The 24,736-nt window shown below is 43.5% G+C and overlaps 1 protein-coding gene across 15 annotated transcripts in view; it reads right to left on the bottom strand.

The window, feature by feature from the left end:
- GREB1L (GREB1 like retinoic acid receptor coactivator) overlaps positions 1-24,736 on the bottom strand; it is a 240,767-nt gene that overhangs the window by 10,723 nt on the left and 205,308 nt on the right. For 10 of the 15 annotated variants that reach the window (XM_044773549.2, XM_070513371.1, XM_044773548.2 and 7 more), the window contains 10 exons: positions 18,172-18,305; positions 14,971-15,310; positions 10,804-10,919; positions 9,899-10,143; positions 6,644-7,221; positions 6,333-6,435; positions 3,832-3,987; positions 3,403-3,542; positions 1,360-1,521; positions 1,028-1,235 (listed from right to left, as the gene is read on the bottom strand). In XM_044773549.2, the coding sequence (XP_044629484.1) occupies positions 1,028-1,235; positions 1,360-1,521; positions 3,403-3,542; positions 3,832-3,987; positions 6,333-6,435; positions 6,644-7,221; positions 9,899-10,143; positions 10,804-10,919; positions 14,971-15,310; positions 18,172-18,305 (2,182 nt within the window). Of the gene's footprint in view, positions 1-1,027; positions 1,236-1,359; positions 1,522-3,402; positions 3,543-3,831; positions 3,988-6,332; positions 6,436-6,643; positions 7,222-9,898; positions 10,144-10,803; positions 10,920-14,626; positions 14,721-14,970; positions 15,311-18,171; positions 18,306-24,736 lie in introns of all 15 variants that reach the window. The other 5 variants (XM_044773554.2, XM_044773556.2, XM_070513373.1 and 2 more) reach the window with 3 other exon arrangements.

Below are 24,736 nucleotides of genomic sequence, written 5' to 3'. Positions count from 1 at the left end.
ACTACATTCAAAAACAATAAACCAGTTTTTGAAAATACTTTAATCCCATATTGAGGCTAAGGTTTAAGAACATGAAAAGGAGTGGAAGGGAGAAAAAGAAAGGAAGAGACCCAAAAAGGAAAGGAGAGCGATGAACAGAATGGAGGACAGAGAGACAAAAGCTAAGTGAGGCAAGTGAGAGACCCTGGAGACAAAGACTCGATTTCAGGGAAACTACTCAGGTCTCATCTGTTCAGCTCTGGGCTGGAAGGTCTTCCCTCAAAAGTGTCAATTAGCAGTTCTTGATCCTCAGCCCTTCTGAGACTCTGCGCTGAGTCAGACACCCACAGAAGCTGATGAGAACAATGATTTAGAAGTACGATGAAAGAAGTAGCCAACTGTACAGCTCTAAAACACGGGATGCTGTTCGAGGTTTCCTGCCTGAGTAAGGTAAATGAAGGCGTTCTAGAGCTCTCCAGTGCCTCCCACAGCTCTGTCAACACGCTCAATGCCCATGTGCCCCCTTTGAGAAATCAGCCCATTGCTCTTAAACGCCCTGGGGAAAGGCAGGAAAGACCTCTTTCAGGCCCTTCTAAGGTGACTGCCATAGGCAGTAATGATGTTTCCAATTCCCGGTTGTACAGAACCCCCTAGAATTTGCCGCATGCCTTTAAGATTAGCAAAGACTTGGGGACCCCTCCAGTCGGAGTGAACTACCAACTCCCCTCCTCAGACCATCCTTGTCACTGTCACACTTTTGCTGCCAGCTTGCCCAGTCTAGGAACATTTTTGGTCTATACTGGGACAAGTCCCAAGCCTTTCCCAGGATGCTCAATAAACCAGTGACTTCTTTAGTTACTAGTGTCAGGAGTTAAAAATTCTGCAAAACTGGATAAAAGAAAAAGAAAACTCAAAGAGGAGTCAAAAGTCCTTTGGTCCAGAGGAAAGGACACTTTGCAAAGGCAGGGGGACCTTTGCAAGTTTCATGCCTGGGGAATGGAGCTCGGTTTGTCTTTCAGCCCTTCTCCCGTCCTGGGGGCCGCCTTACCCACGCCTGCATTATTGAACATGCCGGGAAGCACCAGCATGATGTGGTTGGGCCAGTACTTGCGGTACAGCGGCATCTCATATTCTTTGACTACCAGAAGGTGCAGATGGCTGATGCCCTCCATGGCGTGAAAAAGGTTTAAGAGTCCATGCTCATGGCGACCACTGGAAGGAGTGAAAATAGGGCTCTTGACTGCATTCAAATTCTGCTGAAAGGGAAAAAAAAGAAACAGACCAAAAAGAGAAGTTTAAATCCTTAGATACAAGAAACTTAGAGAACCTGATTTAGTACCTGAGGTCTGTCAGTCCTTGTGTCCAGACACTACCACCCACCTTGTCTGAAACCAGGGGCAGCCGCATGCTCTCCAGGTGTTTGCCCTGTTTGCTGAAGACAAAATGACTCTCTTTGGATTTGGGAATGATGAAATAGAGCTGCACTTCTTCTCCCAGCATAGAGGAAGAGAACGTGAATGCATGAAGGGTGGAGTCGGACATCTACATTTGCAAAAAAGAAAGGGAGGGAATGTAAGCCCAACGTTTGCAAACTTCCAGGCCACTTGTTAAGTCTGTTAAGAGAAGCAAACTAACCTGAACTTACACGTGCCACCATACCTGGTTGTACGTGCAGTGTCAAACAGGTCGGAAAGGCAAACACTTCATGTTTTAGTAGATGCCGCTGACATGACAGCCAAGCATCTTGCCGCACCAAAGCCTCTCCATGAGTGGAGAAGCACCTGTTGCTCAGCACTGCCTTTGCATTCCTCATGTTCTTCGAGCCACTACTGCCTGGTCTTACAGAGGTTAAATATACATATGGATGTGCTGCTGTGTACACGTTCCCAAAAGTGCTTAGTTACAGGGGGAAAACGCTCCTGTTCTATGTGGGTCAAGTCAAATGAATTGAATATGATTTTTCTAAGTAAAATATTAGGACTGACATCAGTAAGATGCCTCTTTGGCCCCATCTTTCCTGGCAACAGTGGAAGCTGAAAAGTTTTGAACAGTCATTTAGCCTAGAATTTTGGCTTCCAGGAGAGACCATTCAACTCACTGAAGCCAAATATAAATCTAACATCTTTTAAATTGCTGGGAAGTTCACATGCTCTCTCAGTAACCCATCTCAGTGAACAGTTACATAAAGGTCTTTACATGCTTTACAATGCAAACAATATTTGACCTAATAAAAGGAGAGCATAAGTTTCCAGCAGCAGCTAGAATCCAGGTAGGCTTCCCAAAGGCTTTAACCTAAATGTTACATTTCATAGAAAAGTAATGTAATTCTTCCACTAAATTCTGGTTCGTTCTGCTTCCTAAGACTGGAAATATACTTAGTGTACTGTAACCACATGGCAACTATATAAATAGAGGATTTTTAATAAAGAAATTTTCTAAAAACCTATGATTGATGAATTGGGGAACTTGAATCCTCTATATTCTGTAAAGCATTGTGAGCTGATTTCAGACTAGCCCACTAAAAGTTTTCAATAACACCAAGAAAACAAATGGGATATAAAAGGAAACTTCTATTAGAAGGGCAGAATGATCAATCCAGGTTTTCAGTCTATCCCTTCCAGTACCCTGGGGAAAAGGATGAAGACCTGGTTCTCAGGAGCAGACGCAAGTTTGGGGCAAGTCAAATCAGCTTATCCTACGGGAAGGAAGAGTTGTTCTGGGTATTCAGAGCTAAGTCAAGAGGATAAAGTGAGGGAAAGTGACATGGAACTTATCCAAAAATAAGCACTGGGTATCATTTGCTGTTGTTCCCATCTTTTGTGCTTAAAGATGCTCAGACCAAAAAGAAGCCAAATTCTTGGAGGTACTGGCTCACCTGTGTTCCTACCTCTCAGTTCTCTATAAGTAAAAGAGCAAACACTGACTCCTCTCTGTGCCCAGTGGTCAAAACCATTGCACGCTGGAGTAAGAATATGACTAGGTCGGTGAAGATCAACAGAGTTGCTCACAGCTCAGAGGGCACACCCTACGGATTTGTTAGATCACAGCACTATTTTCGACAACAACCCAAACGAGGGAAAGACCCTTTTGCCAAGTAAACCATAATAAGCAGTTTTTTCAGGATCACAGATAAACATCTGAGCTACTCTCTAACCTAAACATGATACATGTAACCATTTTATGAAGTGACTTAAGACACTAAAACTCGAGTTTTTTCCCCTGTCTTCCCCTCCCCCTGCCCATAATCCTCATAAACCCAAAGTAATTTTAATTGCTTCATGCATTTTGCTCACAAATGAGTGGCTCCATCTCATCCTAGACAAAGCTATCCTTTGTCTAGGGCCTGGACCTGGGAGCCTTACTTTTCATTCCTTACATACAAAATCCATGTCGGGTAAGAAGCAAGGGCAAAGGGGGCTGTACCTGAGAGGTAGCAGTGAAGTCCATGTACTGGTGGCACTGCTCACAGTGGTGGAAGGTGTTGTAGGCCGCATATTTGGTCAGCATCATGGACACAGTTTCTCGTTTCCTGGGCTCCTCAACTTTGGATTCCTTTATTGCTTCTGTGTATAAAGGGGCAAAAAACCTTCCTATGATATGCATGAAGCCTCTACATCTGGGAAGAAAGTCCCCTACTTCCCGACAGGGCTTTTCCAAGGATTCTATGGTTTAATCCCTGAGAAGTAGGTAAGAGAATTTACAAGGTGACATGTATGTGTGTAAGAGAAGAGGAAAGTAAAAAGGAGAATTACTGAAGCTGCTCTCAAAGACTAAACCTCCCCAGGCCTCCTGCCCTGATTTAGGTTCCCCTTGACCTTCAGAGGAGGTAAACCTGGTTCCACTTGCACTGACCTTGTTTGACCCCTGCCAGCTTCTCAGTATATACCAGGCTCATCAAACTGTACTTGGGGTCGTGCACACTGACGTCAAAGGGCATTTTACTGAAGCTCTCGATGTCAGGCCAGGGCTCTCCCTCTGACTGGCTCACTTCACTGCTTTCACAGTGATCTAGGACAAGAGGAAAGAAAGTGTGCAGAGCAGGCTGATTGACCAGTCTCCCAGCCTCCCTCCCAAGTGTCAGGGATGAAAGGTTTTATGAAATAAAGCCCAGACGGGTGGACAAAGGCATTTCTGAAAAATGTCCTCCCATGTCCTAGGGTAGAGGGACCCAGAATTGTCCCTCAGACCCATACTGAGAGGGATGCCTGCCCTCACTGGCCCCCAGCAGTAGCCTCCACAGATCCAGTCCACAGACTCCCACATACACAAGGATCAACTGGTCTCCCACTCCAGCTGCCCAAATTGCCTTAAAAGTTTAATTTTAGATTATCTCAATTCTAAGAGTTTTAGTTGTGGGGTTTTTAAGACATTGACAGCCTGGAAGATTTTAGACATGCATTGAGCAAGATTCCCAATGCCTGTTGCATATCCGAATCACCTGGGAGCTTGTAAGACTCCCCGTGCTTAGGCCACACTCCCCAGAATCTCCTTTTTCACCCAGGCACTTGTGATGTTTAAAGCTCCTGAGGTGGCTTGAATATGTAGTCAAGGTTGAGTGCTAGTAGCCTTGGGTTGGAATCTGCCCCTTACTGCTTCACGCCTGCAGGCCCCTTAACCCTTCAAAGTCCCTTGATTGTTGTAAGGACTCCAGATGGTATATTGAAAGTGCTAAGAGTAGCCGGCACATGGTGAGTGTCCAATTGATGATATTTGTTATTAATAATAAAAATTATAAGATCAGAAAGCTTAAGACAACTTTTGAAGGGAGAAAGGAAAAAAAAAGTCAAAAGACTAGAAGTACAGCTATTACCTTTTTAACATAATACTGTTTATTTTTATATCCTTGAGCTGAAGTTTGCATTTTATTTAAAACTTAAAGCTTATTCTAGATTTTTTAGAAGGTGTCGTGGTGCCTCTCCAGAGCACCATCTCATTCACCTGCATTAAAATAAGGGCGAAGGAAGAAAGCCTGTTAGTGCTGCTCACTACAAGGCCATGTTCACCTGTCCCACCAGCTCATCGCACAGATTAAGACCCAAGAGCACTGTAGCGGGGTCTGAAGAGAAAATGAAAGGCATCCTCCTATGGTGCCAATGAGCCCGGTGGGAAAGTTGGCAGGATGACAGGTCCCTCACTCCTTGTCTGCTGGGCTCTCTGCCTTTGCCCTCTTGGTCCCAGCCCCCTCTAGGCAGCCACCTTGGAGCTCTGGGTCCCCTCTGTGGTGGGCCTTGGGTCTGGTACAGCTCACCTGGGGACACAAACAAGGATATGTGGAGGGAAGATGGGAGTGAGTGTGTGTATGTATGGAATTTTGGATATGAACTAGTAAGGAATGGAAATAGGGCTGAAAGCCACAATAACATGATTAAATATGGCTGATCTTACCTAGTCGTGCTCTGGACTAAACTAATCCCTTGAGCTGGTCACAGAACAGGTCCAAGTATTTAGAAAAAGCAGATGAGGTGAGATCTCCAAGGGCCAATCTGATAGAAGATGCCAAGGCCTTTCCCTTTTCTGGACTCATTTTTGAGATACTTAGGAAGAACTTCTACCTGCTTATCTCTACTGTTCCCCACTCCGTTCCCCTCTAGCACAGACAAATTGTTCTGAGATGTGAAGTCACAGTTTGAGGCCACACTGTCCTTGGCCACAGAGCTAATGCTAGCTGACCGCTGCTCATGCCCACTTTCTGGCCCTGCTGGATGGGTGGTAGAGTGGAGCTGCCTCACTGGTGACAGCTAGGGAGAAAGGGCTGAGAAACAGGGAACAGGAGGAGGAGAGCTGAGATGATCTTGGTTTGAAAACCAGCCCCCACACAGTGTCAAGCACTAGCCCCTGCGTGTTACTGGAAACGTGAAGGGGTTTGTTTATGGCACCAGGGTTCTGTTCTGCACAGAGAAGTTTCCATTTCATTATAGGAATCCATAGACCTTCACTCAGAGCCTGCAGTTAAAATATAAGGTGTACTCTGAGTAACCAACAAAGGCCTAGTATCCAGAATATAAAACACGCCCTGGACGCTTAAGCAGTAGAACGCCACAATCGAATTTTAAACCTGAATAACTGCACCATCTGAGCAATCCATCCTTCTAACAGGGCCTTATAAAATGCCTTTTTGCCCAGTGTCTTGCAGGACATTGTGAGGGGTAGGCCAAAAGAGTGGAGGACTCCACCCCCGGCCTCCAGGAGCTGAATCATGGTCACAGTTTACTTACAACTCTGCCGGCACGTTACCTTTAACCTCACAATAACGCTGCACATTAGGGATTGTAGAAATCCAGAGGGTGAAGGAAAAACACTTGGTGTTAATGTCCTTGTATCTTGCCCCTCGCATGCCCGGGTTCAGAACTCACCGGTGTTGATCTCTCCCTCATCATACACATCCACCTCCAGAAGCCTGATGAGCATGCGGAAGAGAATCCTAAGGAACTGTAAATAGGAGCCAGTCTTTCCCACCTAATGGAAACATTTTTAATTGGGGAGAGGGAAGGAAAAGAGAAAAGAGATTTCACACCTGGGCTCTTCGGTGTCTCCTGCCTCTGCGAGGCCTGAGTGAGGTCCTCATTGCTCTGATCATACCCACCCCGCCCCTGAGAGGTTCCCTGACTTCTTTCCTTCTGGGGACCCCAGTCTAGGACAGAGCCTGGCCTGGCCCCTGCCTTACCTGGGGGGGCCCAGTCAGCAGCAGCCGCCGGGGGTGGCAGGTCCGGGTGCCGGAGGTGGAGTCTGGCTGGTTGTTGTAGTCGGCGTGGTGCTGCCGAGCCGAGGTCCACTGCCGGTAGTAGAGGGACTGCTCCTCGCTGCTCATGTCCTTGTGCAGAAATGGCCGCAGGGAGCTTACCCAGGCCACATCGGCATGCGGCAGCAGGGATGAGGAGGATGGCAGCTTGCCTCCCCTCTGGGAGCCCAGAAGGCTGTAGGCTGCTTTGGATAAGATCACTATTGGAGGCAGGGCGGTGTGCAGACCCCTGCAGCCTTGGATAGGCTGTCCCGGCCACAGGAGGGCCCGGGGTCCCGAAGAGGAGGAGGATGACGAAGGCTTGGAGGTGGTGCTGCTCGCCATGTGGGCGCCCAGAGAATCACACTCCTGCTTCAGAGTCTCTCCAGCCCCCGCCATGCCTGCGGAGACCCCTTCATCCAGCCCCACGCTGTTGGCTGGGCTCTGGAAGCTGGGGGTCAGGGACTGCTTCTGGGACTTGTCTGCTGTGCTGGAAGAGCTCACCCCATTCTCCATGATGGAGCCTGAAAGGACAGACAGAGCCCACCCCAGACCCCTGTTACCGATGCTAAAGTGTGCTCCCCCAAGTTCCTGGCACCTCTGGGGAGGAGGGAAAGGCCAAGAAACCAGCTCGAATATGGCTCTGCATACCAGCTGCAGAAACTGTGCTAGAAATCTTCCCTTTGCCCTCCTTCTCCATGCTCCTTTACCCTGCTCCCCTGCCCTGGCTTTTGGGTGGGATTGGTCAATGGGAGACACCAGCAGGAAATCAGTTACTTATTTCCTGGCTCCCTGGCCACCCAGGGTGGGCTGCCTTTCTCCATGAGGGCTGTGGCACGTGTCGTGCCAGCTTCTCTGGGTCCCCGTAACTGCTCCCTCTGCTGGCTTCTTCAGGCCCACTGGTGGTCAGGGCACCTTGGGGTTAACTATGCCACCTCTTGCCCCTTTTCTAAATCCTGCCCACATCTTTGTAAATAGTCCTGTTGATAAACTCTCCTCAAATTACCTCATTCGGATATGTCATCTGATTCATTCCAGGACCCTGACCAATACAGGCTCCACGTTTAAGTTCTACTCCAGTGGCACTCGCCTCCTTCTGGGGTCCAAGGACCTCACACTTCTGGCTGTGATAAGCTCCCCAGGGTGTAGCCACTTCCATGGATGCCCAAACCAGTGTGGGAAATGTCTCCATGTGAAGGGGGAAGGAAGGTATATAATCTAATGAGGTGTGGTTCTTGCCCAGAGATCCCAGTGCATTTGGCCAATTCGCATTGAATATGTTTTTCTCCCTAATAGATAGCCACTCTTTGGTTTGAGGACAAACCAGAAGCTCATTATGTTCAGGACTGAAGGCCCTCTCTGGGCACAGATTGGTGCCTTCCAGGCATATAGGTCAAATCCCAACCAGGGAGATCCTAGATGAATGGCTAGTAACTGGAGGTTACTGAAACCAAGTCACTCCACTTGCTCGTTTGACTTTCCATCTTGTATGAGAGCGTGCCTTTCTCTTCACAGCTCTGACCATCAGTCCACATGCCTCTGCACTCTGGGCAGTGAGCTCCCTGAGGCCCCTCAGAGTCAGCCCAAGGCTGGGGGATGTGTGCTCAGTGGTGTGAGCACAGCTCCTAGGCCAGGTTGTCCTTGAAGGAAGGGAAGCTCTAAACAGCAGACGGCAAACCATTACCTTAGTATGAGTTAATCAGAATGAGGCCAAGAATGCATGAGCCTTGTGGGGCAGCTCTAGAAATGCAGGGAAAGGAGCGAATACAATTAAAGAGCCACAGGAACAAAGACGAACCTCAGGGTGGTATGGAAAAGCTCCTAGATGTGCTATTTCCTCCTCCCTTCTGTTACCCTCTACTACTCGCTGTTATTCTGAACTGGTCTGAGACCCTGTAGAGGTGGGGGTGAAGGGAGGTACAGCCCTGACCCCTGTCTGAGGGGGCTGGCTCGGCAAACCCCAAGAAGGACAGTCCTCATGCTCTTCCAGACTGAGGGTCACTATTTGTTAGTGTCACGATTCCAGCTCCTAGTGAGCCTGTGTACAGCAGGTCAGAACCCTGCCCGCCATCCTCTCACCTCCCAGCGCTATATTAGACAATGCTCTGCTGCTGTTCATAGGGTTTTCATGGCCAATTTTTTCAAAAGTAGTATTTGGAATACTGGTGGCATAGCTTTCCACATCACAGCAACGTGCAGCTGCCACAGTACGACAACAGACAGACGGGTGGTGTGGTTCCCTGACTGGGAAACAAACCCAGGCCACGGGGGAGAGAGTGGCGCTCTCCGCCCAATCTTAACCACTAGCCGAGCTATTGAGGGTCACTATGGAAAGACAGAAAACCCCACAGATAATGGCCTCTTCAGTTCCCACAGGGCGCCATCCCACAGTAGCTGACAGAATGAACAGAAAGACCAGTGCTGCTTTCAGATACGAAATTGTGTGTGCTTTTGCATGTATGTGTCATAGTGACAAAAGAAGGGAACTATGGGAGAGAAGGAATGTTAATGGTGGTTATCTTGGGTCATGGAGTTTTCACTTTCAATCTCTTCTCTATACTTCATTACGTTCTCTGAGTTTTCTGCATTAAGCTTTATTACTTTCATAATCAGAAAAGAATTTTAATAGTGCTGCATTTGCTGTAATACAACTTATCAGAAGAAAATTCATCAGGCACTACCATAGGCCATATTGTAACACTACAGGAGGGGCTAGCAGGCTGCATATGGATCATCACAGTCAACCAGTGGCCCCACGGCAGCCGTCAGTATTCAAATACTTGCCTTTAAGTACTTAGAAAAATCATTCATTCATTCAAACACTTTGTGCCAGGTACTAAGCCATTTAGCACAACTTACAGCTTCAGGATCTGGAAGGAAAAGAGGGCCTTTGTGCAAATATCAGATGTATAATATCCATGAGATGATTAGGGTTGGAAAGACGAGTGAAAGTGCTGCAGGCTGGGGTTGATAAAATTTTTTATATTTGGCCTTTTACCAAGCTCTCAGTAAATGTTTCCCCAGAGAGGTATTTTGTGCTGTTCAACAGTTATGTTTTCCCAGTATCTCTCCCAAGGAACTGAGGTCTGGACAGGATGCCTCAGTCACCAAAGGCTGCTCTGAAAGCCTTGAGGGGCCTTGCGTCTGCCTACTCCCCTCCTGATCCCTGTCTCTCACCCCTTGAGAAGAGAGAGTACTGACCTGAGGTTCCAGTGACAGCACTGCTGTTGCTCTGGGGCCTCTCCAGATCGATCAGCAGCTCGTCAGAGTCATTCTCACTGACCGTGGCTCTCTCCTGCTCCTTCCCACTAAGGTCCAGGGCAACAGCGGGCCCCCGGATGACCTCTTTTGAGACATAGCAGCACGCCAGACCCACCTCCTGCTCCAAGGCCGTGCGAGTTAAATAGCTCGAATCAATTAACCTGAGGTCGCAGTACTTCAAAGACCTGCACAAAAGTAATGATGGTTCTGGTGAGCCCATCTGGCCATGCAGGCAGGGTTTATGCATGCCTGGATAGCTGGGTGCATCGCGGCAGGTAAAATCATGGCTTTCAGTGCTGGGTAATCCTTGATTTAACCCTCAGCTCTGCCACCTCCTAGCTGTTATGACCTTGGGCTAGTCGCTTCATTTTCTCCACATAGAGAATAACAGTGGCTCATATGGTTATTGTAAGGAATGGATGGCATGACACATGTAAGGCATTTATACAGTAAGCCTTCAATTACAGCTTTTACTGTTGTTGCCTTCCAATCTACAGGCCCTAGCCCCTTGAGGGGGTGAGAACAGCACATTAACAGAGACACTTTCTCCAAAAAAATCCTTGTTTGGGGCAGGTGCTTCTCCTCTCTGCCTCTCTGGCTACCCTGCTTTGATGCATAGTCACTTCTTAGCTGTGGCCTTCTTCCATTCCCCAGATTGCTAGGTGATCTCTGGAAAGTCAAAAGAAAGAATCAAGGAAGGCGAAATGTCTTATATCTCTGAATGAAACAATGCTCTTCTCACTTGCCAAATGTATGAAATGGCTAAGTTAAGTGTCAGCCAAGTTTTAACCATCAGCTCAGCTGGGCAACTAAGGAAAAATGAGAACTAAGGATTCAAACTGTACCTGGGAAAGCTTTCTCCAAGCGGATCTTTGCCAGTTAATATCACAATACAAGGCAGACCTTCTAAATCTTGGTATGTCCGAGGGATCCACTCTTCTGGTTCATTTCCTCTCCAAGTCTGTAGAAAGGGACCCATATGGTAAAATTAAAACCACTTATTTAAGTTTCCCCCTTTTTAAAGCTTTCTAGGTCCAGACTTTATAAACTTGTGCTTCCAAATGACTTCCAGTGTGTGTCTACATATATTTTAACTGCTACTAAAAAGCATACACAAAGCACCGCTAGAAGAATGTGGCCTTTATCCTTTATCCTTTAGTAGGAAGTCTTGGTATAGATCATGTATTAGCCACACAGGCCAGAGACATAGAATATGAAATATCCCACCAGTCAAGCAGACCTTACAGAAGTCCTGGATAAACTACCTGACTCAAGGCTCTTAAACATACTTTCTTCATATAATGCACAGACTCTTGGGACTGACTGAAAATGACAGTTTTGGTTGTAAATGTCTAGTGAAAGAATCTCAACAACACTCCATGAAAACAGACATCTTGACAAAAAGAACCATGAAGTTAGACACTCCTGGTGGTTATTTTTCCTCTTTTTTCCTTTATTGATGTCTAAATTAATTGACAAGTAATTATTGGCTGAGGGCCTCAAACAGTCTCTCATGAGAAGGCTAAAAATATAATGAAACCTGGAGCAAGAAAAAACCCAGCCCCTTATTTAGGAAGAGTAATGCAGTTAGCTCATGGTTTTATAAGAATCTATTAAACATCAACCTCTTATAGATATCAACACATATATACATATACACACATAGGGATAGCTTTAATAAATGGAACATCAGTCTTGAAAACTTGAATATATGAATGAAAAGGGGAAAATCCCACCAACTTGAAAGATGTTCAAAAGTGAAAAGATCTTACAGATTTTTCTATTTTAGAGCTGAGAGAAAATAGACTTTTTAAGTAAATAAGGTGGTTTCCACTACTTTTTATAAAGTGTGTAGCATCTAACTATGCTTTATATCAGCTTTCTAGCAGGAGTTATTATAAGAAACGAGCTGACATTTCTGATAATGCTTTAGGGAACAAGGACCAAGAAGTGAGGTGTTAAGTAATGCATATAAATTTATTTTAAAATAGAATTGTACTTCCTTTGCTAAACACGAAATGGCATAAAAAGAAATCTATCAGGCAAGAAATAATATAATAGAGTTTGATTAATGATTTGTTTTTGTCCAGAAAAACCAGTCTTTAGAAATAAATATACCCACAATTACTTCAAATAAAATGTATATAATTTGTAAAAATGGAAGAACCTTAACCTTGTTGCCCAATCTTTTATGATAATTTGTGTACCAACGGGAAATCAGTGGATCTACATTACGGCTTACAAGTTTGAGAGACTCCCATGTCTTAGAAAATCAACCTGTCAAAAAGCTTTTTTAAAATGTTAGAAGAAAGATTCTCTACAAAACTTCAGTTTTCCATATGCTTTCATGTCAAAAGAAACCAGAACATTAACTGATTTAAAGCAAAGAATTCTGGAAATAGGAAGCATTTTACTTATAGCCTTCACATTGGACTCACGATATCCCTGACACGGGTTCTCCCTGAATATATTTTATCTCCCAGAAACCATCCATAGGTCATGGTTCCACCACAAATAATGAGGCCAGCTTATAACGATGGGATAAGAGAGATTATGTTATTCTCCACAAGATTTCTTTTCATAAGATTATTAAACAAATCTCTCTTTCACTCATGACCCATCCGAGCTAGCCAATCCCACTATAAAATACTCTTCTGTCACATTGCTACCTCTGATGCATGATGGCTGCAGTTCTTCTGTGGATCACCCTGCCCTCAGGATGACTACTGCACAAGCATTTAAGACAGCACAAAAGACTGGGTGAGCATTGAGTTCAAGAATAATATGGGGCTCAAGGCCAGGGAACTCTAATGAAAGCTTCACAGGCCTTCTGGAGGAACTGATTTATTTAGATTTAAATCTTGTATCTGTCCAAAGTATTTGTCATCACTTCTAAGTTAACCACGATACATAACAGGATAATTAGAGGTAAGCACAAAAATAAGACCATCTAATGGAAGAAAAGGCACTGGATTTTACCCCAGACCACAGATAAAAGGCACACCAATGCCAGAATGTCAGTGGTAAAGGAAGTTGGTAACTTGGAAATAAACAGGTGAAGTAGAGACCACCTGGCAAGCGGCAGTCTTGCTTAGGATGTGAACATTTCAACGGGATTTCATAGTTTCACTTCCACACACATAGAGTATAAACAGGACAGACTGATGGGATGCAGGGGTTTTGAGAATATGGAAATCTCTTTTGTGTGGTTGGTGCCTGGCAGCTACTCATATAAATTAAGTGAGATATAACTGCTTTGAGAAGCAATTACTTGAGACCCACTTTGTGTATGGCAGGCTCTCAGAACAGCAGGTGCAGAGCAATCACCCTCTAAAAGCCCTGAGTGTGGTTCTGATGTGCTAGCAGCTAGGTTAAGAACCTAAGGTCTTGACTGCGGTTTTCAAACTATGGCCCAGATGAGTAAATTATTTAGGACCTGCCGATTTATACTGACTTAGTGATCGGCACTTCTGAAGGGTCTGAACAAATAACCTAAGACTCTGTAAGTAGCTACACTTGACCAGTGTCAATGGAGACCCAGAGAAGACCTGGCAGCTTCACATCCTTTAGAAACAACTCCCTGCAGTAGGTGTGTGAGACTTCACAGTGATGCTGCTTATTTGCTTCTCCAGATTCTTCATTATTAGCATTATTCCAAGTTGTCTCGACCTACGTCTCAATGAGTTACACTTTAAGAAGTTTCAGGACTCTGATGTGTTATTCATCCTAGGAATTCTGCTGTAATGTGGTCTATGACTATAATTTAAAATTATGAACATTATATCTACATATTAAATATAAATGTTACAGGTTCCATTAAATATAGTTTATTTTTAGGCAGATTTATTTGTCCAAGTTGCTTATCAAGCTAATACAAGATTTATTTTTTTTTCATTCTGGATTATTCAATTTAGGCTAGGTAATAGAATACAATAAAAATATCTGCATTTGCAAAATGCTTCATGAACACTAAATAATAATCCCCAAATTTAGAACTCTTAGAGATCATACAGTCCTACTCTGATTTTGCAGATGGGAAACTGCAGCCCAGGGTGGAAATGCAAATCCCCCAAGACTACGTGCTTTCTTTTCATAAAGTTTGTGTCAGACTGGATTTTCTTGACCCAATTTAGCTCAGTATTTAGTGTGTGGGGTGCAGTCACCATGTGGGTCTAACTCAGACACACAGTACCCTACCTATATGTACGCAGGTATTTTATTGAATGCTTTCTAATGGCTAGGATGTATTGGATTATAAAAGTCCCCAGAAAAACCTGAGCAGAGCATAAGGTAGTGAGTTGGGTTAGTTGATTTAGGAATTCTCCCCTACCCATGCCTAACAGGAGTGGTTTAGGAGAAGCAATCAGTCCCTGGCCATGCAGAGGGGCAGGGGGTTGGCTCATGCCCTAAATCCCTCTGTAGGATGCTTTGATAAGTCTCAGACCAGCCCAAGCCTTGGGGCTGAGGGTCAAAGCAAATACAGAGAAACAAACTGTTGAAGAATCCACATGCAAGAGGGCAGGAAATAGTTCTATATGAGTCCTGAGGATAAAACGGAATACTCCATCCACTCTAGACATGAGCTGACAGGCTAGATGGACAGAAAAGAATTAGTGAATTGGTAATACTTAAAGGAGTACCCCACAGAGATCTGACAGAACAACTTACCTTTTGTTTCTGAGAAAACAGGTGGCTGTGGGCTAGATGCATCTTGAACAAGGTCAATAAACATGGGTGGAATTGGGTCATCTCAATTTTGCACCTGCAGTTGGAGAGCATGGAAGACCAACTGCATGCACCTACTAAGAAGGGGGCTTGACAGAATCTTAATAGACTGGTTCCAATTAGCAAAGTGAACATGTCCCTTAGTTTAGCCTTAACATTGTCATGTAGATCAGATTGACCCATGTGCAAAACTCTCTTAAACTCAGGCCTCTGGGCCACCTATGTGGGATTCCTAGAAAACAGAAACAAATGGCATTTTGAAGGAGAAATGTCTGTCCATTGCTAACCTTTAATCGCGCCACAAAGTGAGTTGCAACACTGAGTTCAGAGGCAGGGTTCCCAAGGATGATCTCAAAGCGGTACTGCAGCCCCAGCTTGTCGCGCACCTCCTGCAGCCGCTCCTTGGCTAACATTGCCAGCTGCACGGAGGGCACCCTGATAATGAGCATGTGTCCCCTCCCACTTTTGGTTTTTCCTGGGGAGCTGATGAGGTCATCCATAATGCTGAGTGTTTCTGGTGTGCTGTGGTCTCGGAGTGACGCCATGGTGGTGAGAGCCATCAGAGCCTCCGAGTACTGCTGGATGAGAAGGTAGCAGCGGACGACCATGCTGTGCAGCCTGGGGTACCTTCAACAGAACACAGGGAGCTAGCATTCGGGCAGCAGGACCAGCTGGGACAGCAGGGTCTGTGCGGTAGGAATGCACACTACAGATGGGGGGAGAGGCTACTGCTCAATGCTGGGCTTGGCTCTAGAATGATGCTGGAGCCCACAGCGCTAGAAGGAAAAGTTGAGCTTCCAACACGTGTCAGTAAGAACCTGCTGAGACAGGTACAGCAAGTTAGGGAGGCGGAGGGATGCTCTAGCAACCCTCGTTTCTCTAAGTGTGGTCTATGGCCCAGCAGCAGCGCCACCTGGGAGCTTGGTACAAATGTCAAATCCCCCCACCCCAGAGGGACCGAATCAGAATCCTCAGCTTGACAAGCTCCCAGATCTGTGTGCACATTAAATTTTGAGAAGCACTGGTCTAGTCAGGTTATTTGTCTCCAGAGTCATAACGGACCATCCCTGGATCCTAACCTCTTGCTGGTGGCATTGGATTAGAATCGTGCCCTTGTTGGTGTATTTCTCTGATACTTACAATTACAGTAAAGGAAATTGAGACGTTAATGTCATATGTGTGGATTATCAGACATAAGGAGAGTAATTATGATTATTAATTTGAGGTCAGTCCCACAGATAGCAATAATACTATTTTCCCATAAGATGTGTCTTGGTGCTGAGAAAACTTGGAGCTGAATGGAGAAATAGCACCCCCTAGTGGTGTGGCCTCCTATCACCAGAGCCCCTGCTCAGTAAAGGGAGCAGAGGTGTCTTTGCCTCATCCCAACACGTCCCCGCCCCCAACCTGGACTGCCAGGTAAGGGAATCACTTTGCTCAAATTGGAAGTTTTTACAATTGCAGAGCAGGTGAAAATAAATCTCTCATTTATGTGCTATTCCTCAGAAAGCCAGGCCTGCTGATAAAATGAGAACAAATGGGTAGAGGACCCACTTGCAGACATGAAGAGCTGCTGGTCAAGAAAGTAGGTGCTGGGAATTCAAGGTCCCAGGCCCAAGCTCAGTCAAGCCTCTCGTGGAGCCAGCAAAATGAGGGTGAGTCTGAGAATTTCTTTCTGGTTGCCAGCCAGCAGCATGTCCTGATGCCTAGCAGCTGGGTAGGCTAATGGGGGATTTCACCTTTGTTCCACTTTATAATTCTATTTAAAGTGAAGTAAGTGGCCCACTGGCCTTACTCATTAAAGCCTACAAATACCAATTAAGGTCATCAAATGAATAGTGTGGTTTTGAAGTACTTTAGAGCTGGGAAGGCCCATGGATGCCCTGGATTCTGACCACTCCATCTTTTCATAGAAGGAGAAGGAGTTAGGGGGTTGAGAGAAATTCAGCTAGGTGCCCAAGATCAACCAACTGGTCAGAGACAGAGCTGGGTCTAGATTTCATTCAGCTCTCTGACAATGTCTTCTTATGTTGCAAGGATTTAGTAGATTGGGGAAAAGTGAAGAAATCCTTCAGTTCAATCAATCCTGGATCAGTCCCTTCGAGTGTTGGAGGAAGTAAGCATAGATGATCCATGTTTAAAGCTTAATGTTTTTTGCTGGGCCATGTAGGAAAGCCAAAGTTAGAACAAATGGTAACTTTGATACACAGGCATTTACATTTCACACTCTGAAAGAAATATGAATTTAGAAGTCCAATATATTATATTTGCTTAAACTGTAATTATAGTTTTGTATTACAAAAGTTGTATGGAAGTTGATGGGATCATTCATTAAAATATGAGTTATGAAACTCTGAATGATGTTACTAGAAGCAAAGATACATTCCAGGCTGACGAGTGGAACAGGTGGGTGGGAAACACTTAAAGGGGAGATTCATGGGAGGATTTTGGAAATCTAAGCTCACACGTGCTGTGAAAGGATTAATTCCCAGTGTCAGTTAAGTCTTCTCAAATCCAACAGCTGCAAAAACATAAAATCCTACTCCAAGCCTGCTCCTTTTCCCAATGTGGAACTGTAACTGCTGGATCAGATGCATCCACCTGTCCTCATTTTGATTTTTTTTCTTAGCAAAATTACAGGGCAGGTTGTTAAATAGGTAGCTTTTACAAATTGGAGCTAATTTTAAGAACTAGAGCTACTAAAAAGTGGAATGTGCCTCATCAAACTGAGCCCAACTGCCCCCAAATCACTGGATGATCAAACAGAATTCCGTAGTAGAGGGCAAGGAGGACCCTCTCTTAGGTCAGTAAATTCTAATGCCCCTACCTACTCTTGGAGTCTATAATTCAAGGTCAGAGAGAGGAAAATAGGAAAAACATTTGCTCCTCCAGAGTTTGATCTGGAACTGGGGAATAGAAAGAAGGCAGAGGAAACGAGATAGAAGAATCATGATCCTTAACTCCCAAGGTCAAGGCCTGGAAGAGGAGCACTCACTGAAATGATCTAATTGTTCCTTAATTTTCTCCAGTCTTTCCTCCAAATCTCTCATAGTAAATTTAATTTTTACCCAGTCATCTAAGGGTACCTGCCTGTGGTGGACAGAGGAGAAAGGAAGAAACATGTAAAGGTGTAGGGTGGCCGGTGGGGGAGGCTAGATCTCAGAGGAATGGCCTTTAATAAGCAAATCACTCTCTGCCGTGTAATCTCCTGGTGGTAGCAATGCAGCATGCTTGGAGACGATTCAAGGCATGGAAAGTGGTTCTGCGTCCCACTCTGGGTCGCTAGTTTCCTTTGCTGGTCTTGGAGGATCACAGAAAACCCATCTGAGAAAAAGGTCATCTTAGGAAAGGCTATTTTTATTCTGCCTTTGCATGTCATCTGCACAGCCTGGGCTCCACCCAACTCCCTGTGACACTGATACAAAAGGCTTCTGGCTATTCTAGATATGCACGTACAGCTAAAGAAAAGGCTGAAGGTCTTTATTTACCTCTCCAAGAGCGTGTTCACCATTTTTTCAAAAGTCTCGTCACACCTCAGAAGTGGGCTTGTGATTCCCCACTGTAGAGACTTACTGTACTCATTCAAGCCGAAGTACAGCTTCTCCTCGCAGCTCATGTCCTCCTGATGCAAAATACAGAGCAAAACCCAGTGAGGACAGGATACAATGTGTCTTGTTTTCTAGGGGGAAAGATCCAGGTTATTTCCTGGAAGGTTAAAAAAAAGATTGTGAATAAACAAGTAGGAGTACGTCAAACTAAAAAGCTTCTGTACGGCAAAAGAAACTACCAACAAAATGAAAAGGCAAACTATAGAATGAGAGAAAATACTTGCAAATCATATATCTGTTAAGGGGTTAATATCCAAAATATATAAATAACTCACACAACTCAATAGCAAAAAAACCAAACAATCCGATTAAAAACTGGGCCAAGGAACTTGAATAGACATTTTTCTAAAGAAGACATACAAATGGCCAACAGGTATATGAAAAGATGTTCAACATCACTAATCATCAGGGAAATGCAAATCAAACCCACAAGACATCACCTCATACCTGTTAGAATGGCTGTCATCAAAAATACAAGAGTATAAACCAATATGACCTCAATAAAATAATTTTTAAAAAAGACAAGAGATAGGTGTTGGTGAGGATATGGAGAAAAGGGAACCCTTGTGCACTGCTAGTGGAATGTAAATTGGTGCAGCCACTATGGAAACAGTATGGAGGCTCCTCAAGAAATTAAAAATAGAACTACCATATCATCCAGCTATTCCACTTCTGAGTATATATGCAAAGGAGATGAAAACAGTCTATCGAAGTGATCTCTGCATTCCCATGTTTATTGTAGCATTATTCACAGTATCCAAGGTATGGAAACAACGTAAATGTCCATCGATGGATGAATGGATAAAAACGGTGTGTATATAAATATATTCAATGGAATATTATTCAGCCATAAGGAAGAAGGAAATCCTGCCACTTGTGACAACATGAGTGGATTTTGAGGACATTATGCTCAGTGAAATAAGCCAGATAGAGAAAGACAAATACTACATGCTATCACTTCTATGTGGAATCTAAAAAAAAGGTCAGAGTCACAGAAACAGAGTAGAAAAGTGGTTACCAAGGGCTAGGGGTTGGGGGAAATAGGGAGAGGTTGGTAAAGGGTACCAACTTTCAGCTATAAGACGAATAAGGTCTGAGGATCTAATGTACAACCTGGTGACTACAGTTGATAACATAGTATTATATAAATGAAATTTGCTAAGACAGCAGAACTTAAATGTTCTCAACAAAAACAACAACAACACAACAAAAATGTATATAAATATGTGAGGTGATGGATGTGTTAGTTAACTAGATGGGAAGAATCCTTTCACAATGTCTACATGGATCAGATCATCACGAAGTACACTTTAAATACCTTGCAATCTTGTCAATGATATCTCATAAAGCTGAAAAAATATTGTGTTTCATTATATAGCCTGATACCAGCTCTACAATCATCTCTGAGGCACTAGCTGAAATTTCTTTTCACTTCAAATGAACTTAATATGTGGTCAGTGGCATGTTGACGTGCTTCCTTAAGGCAGATGGTAACTACATAGATGGTTTGTCTTCTCTTTCTTTTCTTCAGACATTTTCTGAGGAATAGCACTTGTTAGGCCAGCACAGTCACAAGGTCGGATTTTTTCTCTCTGGAAGCAGGCTCTCTATACTGGTGCACATGCTATCCATAAAACTCTATGGAGATGGGCAAACTCAAAAACTCCTCTATTATAGAAAACTTAACTTCTCAGACAGCATAATTCATATAAAATTCATAAAAAGTGATCCTTTGACAAACAAAAGTTATTTTTAAACTGCAATAGATATTCCTCTGCTTTTTAAAACAGAATACACAGTCTTTAATCTATCCCCCATCTTGATGACTCAGTCCTCACTGTGAAAATGAATAACTATTTTGGGATGTGACACAAAGATTCCCTCAGAGGATCCTGAGATGTGTGACAAGCTGCTTGCTTGTCCTTAAACTAAGCCTCAGAATATTAAATAAGCTGTTCAGTTCAAGTATCTGCTTTTTGAAATAGTTTCTTCTCCTCTTTTCTAGATTAATTTTTCACAGTCATTTCTTCTTGCTGTCATGTTGCCTATGCATTTTAGTCTCTTGTTATTTATTATGTATTGACATTTTTCTTTAAAAACTCTCCAATTCATTTCATAAAGGTAATACAGCTGCTTAAAATGTATAATATGATAAAAATAAATTAGGCAATCAGAGGAAGAAGCAGCTAGGGTAAGAGAAATAAGATTGGGCCAGGGATAAAGTTAGTACTCTCAAAAAGGCATACCAGAATTTTCAGCACATCTTGTTAGAGGTGGGGTACAAATCTGTTTCTGAGCTTTTTAGCAACCCATCCAAAGAGATGAGCAATTATGTGATTTATAAGGTCCATATGATAAAAATAAGGTGTTATTTAATCGACAGCTTTTAATTTTTTGAGACCCCCCCCCCCAAAACCAGTTAATCCTGCTCTTTGGAAAAGGGTCTTATTTAAGAGTAAATATGTTTTACAAGAGGACCAGAATATGTTCTTATGAATACTGGAGCCTGAGAGCATACACTGAGAGCTATGTATTGTTTATTGGTTTGCTTGTTTCCTTCTGGGTTCTTGGCTGTTCTCGATAGTTGTATCAAATAAGTCATTTCAGGATGAAAAAAGTCATTCAGCTGAGTTTCCCTCTGTATCTGGACAGCAGGCACTGAGTCAGAGGAAAAGTTTTATCTTAAATGTACTTGGTCTTCACATTCCTTCTCATCCTTGGTCCTGCTTCTTTGGGAAAGTATAAAATCCTCCTCCAAGCCTATTCCTTTTCCTGATGCAGCATTGTAACTTGCTGGATAGGATGCATCCACCTGTCCTCATTTTGATTTCTCTTTTTTCCTTAGCAAAATTATAGAGCAGGTTGTTAAATAGATGGCTTGTGATCAATTTGAGCCAGTATGGGTTTCAAGAACTAGAATGACTAAAAATAAGAATTAGAAGTGAATAATTTCCTCAGTCTGTTATGTTTGCATTAAGTTGTAACTGTGGTTTTGTATTTAAAAAGTTGTAACAGAAGTTAATGGGACCATCCTTTAAAATATGAGTTATGAAACTCTGAATGATGTTACTCTAAAGAAAGATATGTTCCAAGTATCAGAAATCACATGATTTATCAAATCCCTGTGTCTTTGAGGAAAATGTCCCTTCTCTTAAAAAAAAGTCTTTGCTGAAATGCAAATTGGTACAGCCACTATGAAAAAGAGTTCCTCAAAAAATTAAAAATAGAACTATCATATGATCCAGCAATTCCACTTCTGGGTATTTATCCAAAGAAAATGAAAACACTAACTTGAAAAGATATATGCACCCCATGTTCATTGCAGCATTATTTACAATAGCCAAGATATGGAAACAACATAAATGTCCAGTGACAGATGAATGGATAAAGATGTGGTATATATATACAATGGAAAATTATTTGACCATGAAATCTTGCCGGTTGCGACAACATGGATGAACCTTGAGGGCATTATGCTAAGTGAAATAAGTCAGACAGAGAAAGACAAATACCATATGATCTCACTTATATGTAGAATCTAAGAAACAAAACAAAAAGAAAACACCAAGCTCCTAGATACAGAGAACAGGCTGATAGTTGCCAGAAGCGGGGGAAGGGGGTGAGCAAAATGGGTGAAGGTGGCGGGGCTGGCCCCGTGGCTGAGTGGTTAAGTTCACACCCTCTGCTGCAGGTGGCCCAGTGTTTCATTGGTTTGAATCCTGGGCGTGGACATGGCAATGCTCATCAAACCACGCTGAGGCGGCGTCCCACATGCCACAACTAGAAGGACCCACAATGAAGAATATACAACTATGTACCGGGGGGCTTTGGGGAGAAAAAGGAAAAAAATAAAATCTTAAAAAAAAAATGGGTGAAGGTGGTCAAAAGGTACAAACTCCAGTTATAAATTATAACTAAGTCATGGGGATGTAACGTACAGCATGGTGATCATAGTTAATAATACTGTATTGTATATTTGACAGTTGCTAAAAGAGTACATCTTAAAAGTTCTTATCACAAGAAAAAAAATTCTGGGGCTGGCCCAGTGGCCGAGTGTTTGAGTTCACGCGCTCTGCTATGGCGGCCCAGGGTTTCGCTGGTTCGGATCCTGGGCGCAGACATGGCACTGCTCGTCAAGTTGAGGCAGTGTCCCACGTCCCACAACTAAAATATTTACAACTATGCACTGGGGGGATTTGGGGAGGGAAAAAAAAAGGCAGAAAGAAATAAAAAAAGAAGATGGGCAACAGTTGTTAGCTCAGGTGCCAATCTTTAAAAAAAAAAAAAATTCTGTAACTATGTGAGGTGATGGATGTTAGTTAGACTTACTATGGTGATCATTCCTCAGTATATACAAATATGAAATCATTATGTTGTACACCTGAAACTAATATAACGTGTGTCAATTATATCTCAATAAAAAAAAATCTCCCCCCACCCAAAGTCCTGCCCTCTCAGTGACCCCAGCCTGCAGCTCTCCCTGTCCTTTCGCTGCCGTCTCTGCTTCTCCTCCAGCCAAATGCTCTGCTCTATGGATGCTGTTCCCTGGAAGGTGACCAAGGACTCCTGAGGCCAAATCCAGAGGCCTTTATCTGTCGATCCTCGGCCTCGCTGCCCTCTCGGCAGTTGTTTTCATTATTTTTTTCCATCATTTTTTTCTACACCAGCTGCTTCAGTGACCATTGTTTTTGAAAAAATATTCCAAAACTACATCATAAAGCCCAATCCAAACTCCAACTTTGCAGTTGTGATGGTGTACTCACCTCAGTCTTAACTCACTCAAAATCCATCTCTTCTGCCATTTGCAGATAAATCTTCCTCTTGGCCTCTTTTTCTAACTGAAGGCATCACCTCAAAGGGATCTCTGACTCTTCCCTCTTCCCCAATAAACAAATCCTAAAAAATTTACCATTTCTCCCATCCTTTTTATTTCCAGGACCACTATTCTGATTCAGGTATTTGTTAATTCCAATCTGAATTATCAGAAAAGCCAGATGACCTGTCTCCCCGTTACTAATCATTTTGACTTAACCTCTGTAGTTAATGAACTGCCTTAGTTCAGCCTGTTGGTATCTCCTGAAGCTGAACATACGCAGATTCTATGACCCAGCAACTTCACAACCAGAGGTACAGCCAACAGAAATGCATACATATGTCTACTAAAAGGCATGTGCTAGAATGCTTATTGCAGCACTCTTGGAAATAAGTGAATAGGATGGATAAGTGAATTGTGGTGGAGTCACCCAGAGTAATCTATATACAGCAGTAAGAATGAATGTTTTGTGACTCATCCAAAATATACAAGAATCTCACAATGTTGAGCAAAAGAAGCCACATACAAAAGAATGCAAACTGCATGGTTCCATTTACATAAAGTTCAAAACTAGGCAAACAAAATCTATGGTGTAAGAGGCCAGAATAGTGTTACCCTTTGGTGGGGGCATGCCTAGCTTCTGGGGTGGTGGTAGGGTTCTAGTTCTTCATCTAGGTGCTGGTCCCATGGGTGTGTTCAGTTTGTGAAAATTCATCGAGCTGCACGTTTACAATGTTAATATAAAAAATTTAAAAATGTGTATACCGGGGCTGGCCCCGTGGCCGAGTGGTTGGGTTCGCGCGCTCCGCTGCAGGTGGCCCATTGTTTCCTTGGTTCGAGTCCTGGGTGTGGACATGGCACTGCTCATCAGGCCACGCTGAGGCAGCGTCCCACATGCCACAACTAGGGGGACCCACAGTGAAGAATGTGCAACTATGTACTGGGGGGCTTTGGGGAGAAAGAATGAAGTCTTTGAAAAAAGGAGGAAAAAAAAGAAAAAAAAAAGAAAAAAACCTTAAAAAAATAAAAATGTGTATATTTTCATAATATTTCTAATAGTACTATGCCCTTGCTAAAAAATTGTTAATGCCTGTGTAATAAGTAAGTGTAAGCTTTGCCAGCCTGGCACTCAAAGCCTCTCTATGTATATGTCCAGGTTCCTTTTGCATCCTGCTAAGTATTCTCTGGAAAATGCCCAATGCTTCCTCCTTTGTGGCCCTGCCCAAGCTGTCTGCTGCCAGGAGTGCCTGCTCCCCATCTGTCTGCTCCATCCTTCCTCTTCTTCAAGGCCCATCCTTGTGCTCTCTCCACCATGTCGCCTTTCCTGGTGCTCTCAAATGGATGAGACTTCTCCCTCATTTCAACCCCCAGAGCGTTTTGATTTTTTGAAATTGTCTTATTCTACTTTCTTTTGTTTTTGACAAAAATTGTATATATTTAAGGTATACAACTTGATGTGTGTTTTTCAATTGAGATATAAATGACATATAACATTATATTAGTTTCAGGTAATATACATAATTATTTGATATTTGTATATATTGTGAAATGATCACCACAATAAGTCTAGTTAACATCCATCATCACATGTAAACAATTCTTTTTCTTATAATGATAATTTTTACGATCTAC

Source organism: Equus asinus, chromosome 7 (assembly GCF_041296235.1).
Source record: "Equus asinus isolate D_3611 breed Donkey chromosome 7, EquAss-T2T_v2, whole genome shotgun sequence".
NCBI classification, from domain to species: Eukaryota; Metazoa; Chordata; class Mammalia; order Perissodactyla; family Equidae; genus Equus; species Equus asinus.
This window is presented reverse-complemented; position numbering and strand designations above follow the sequence as displayed.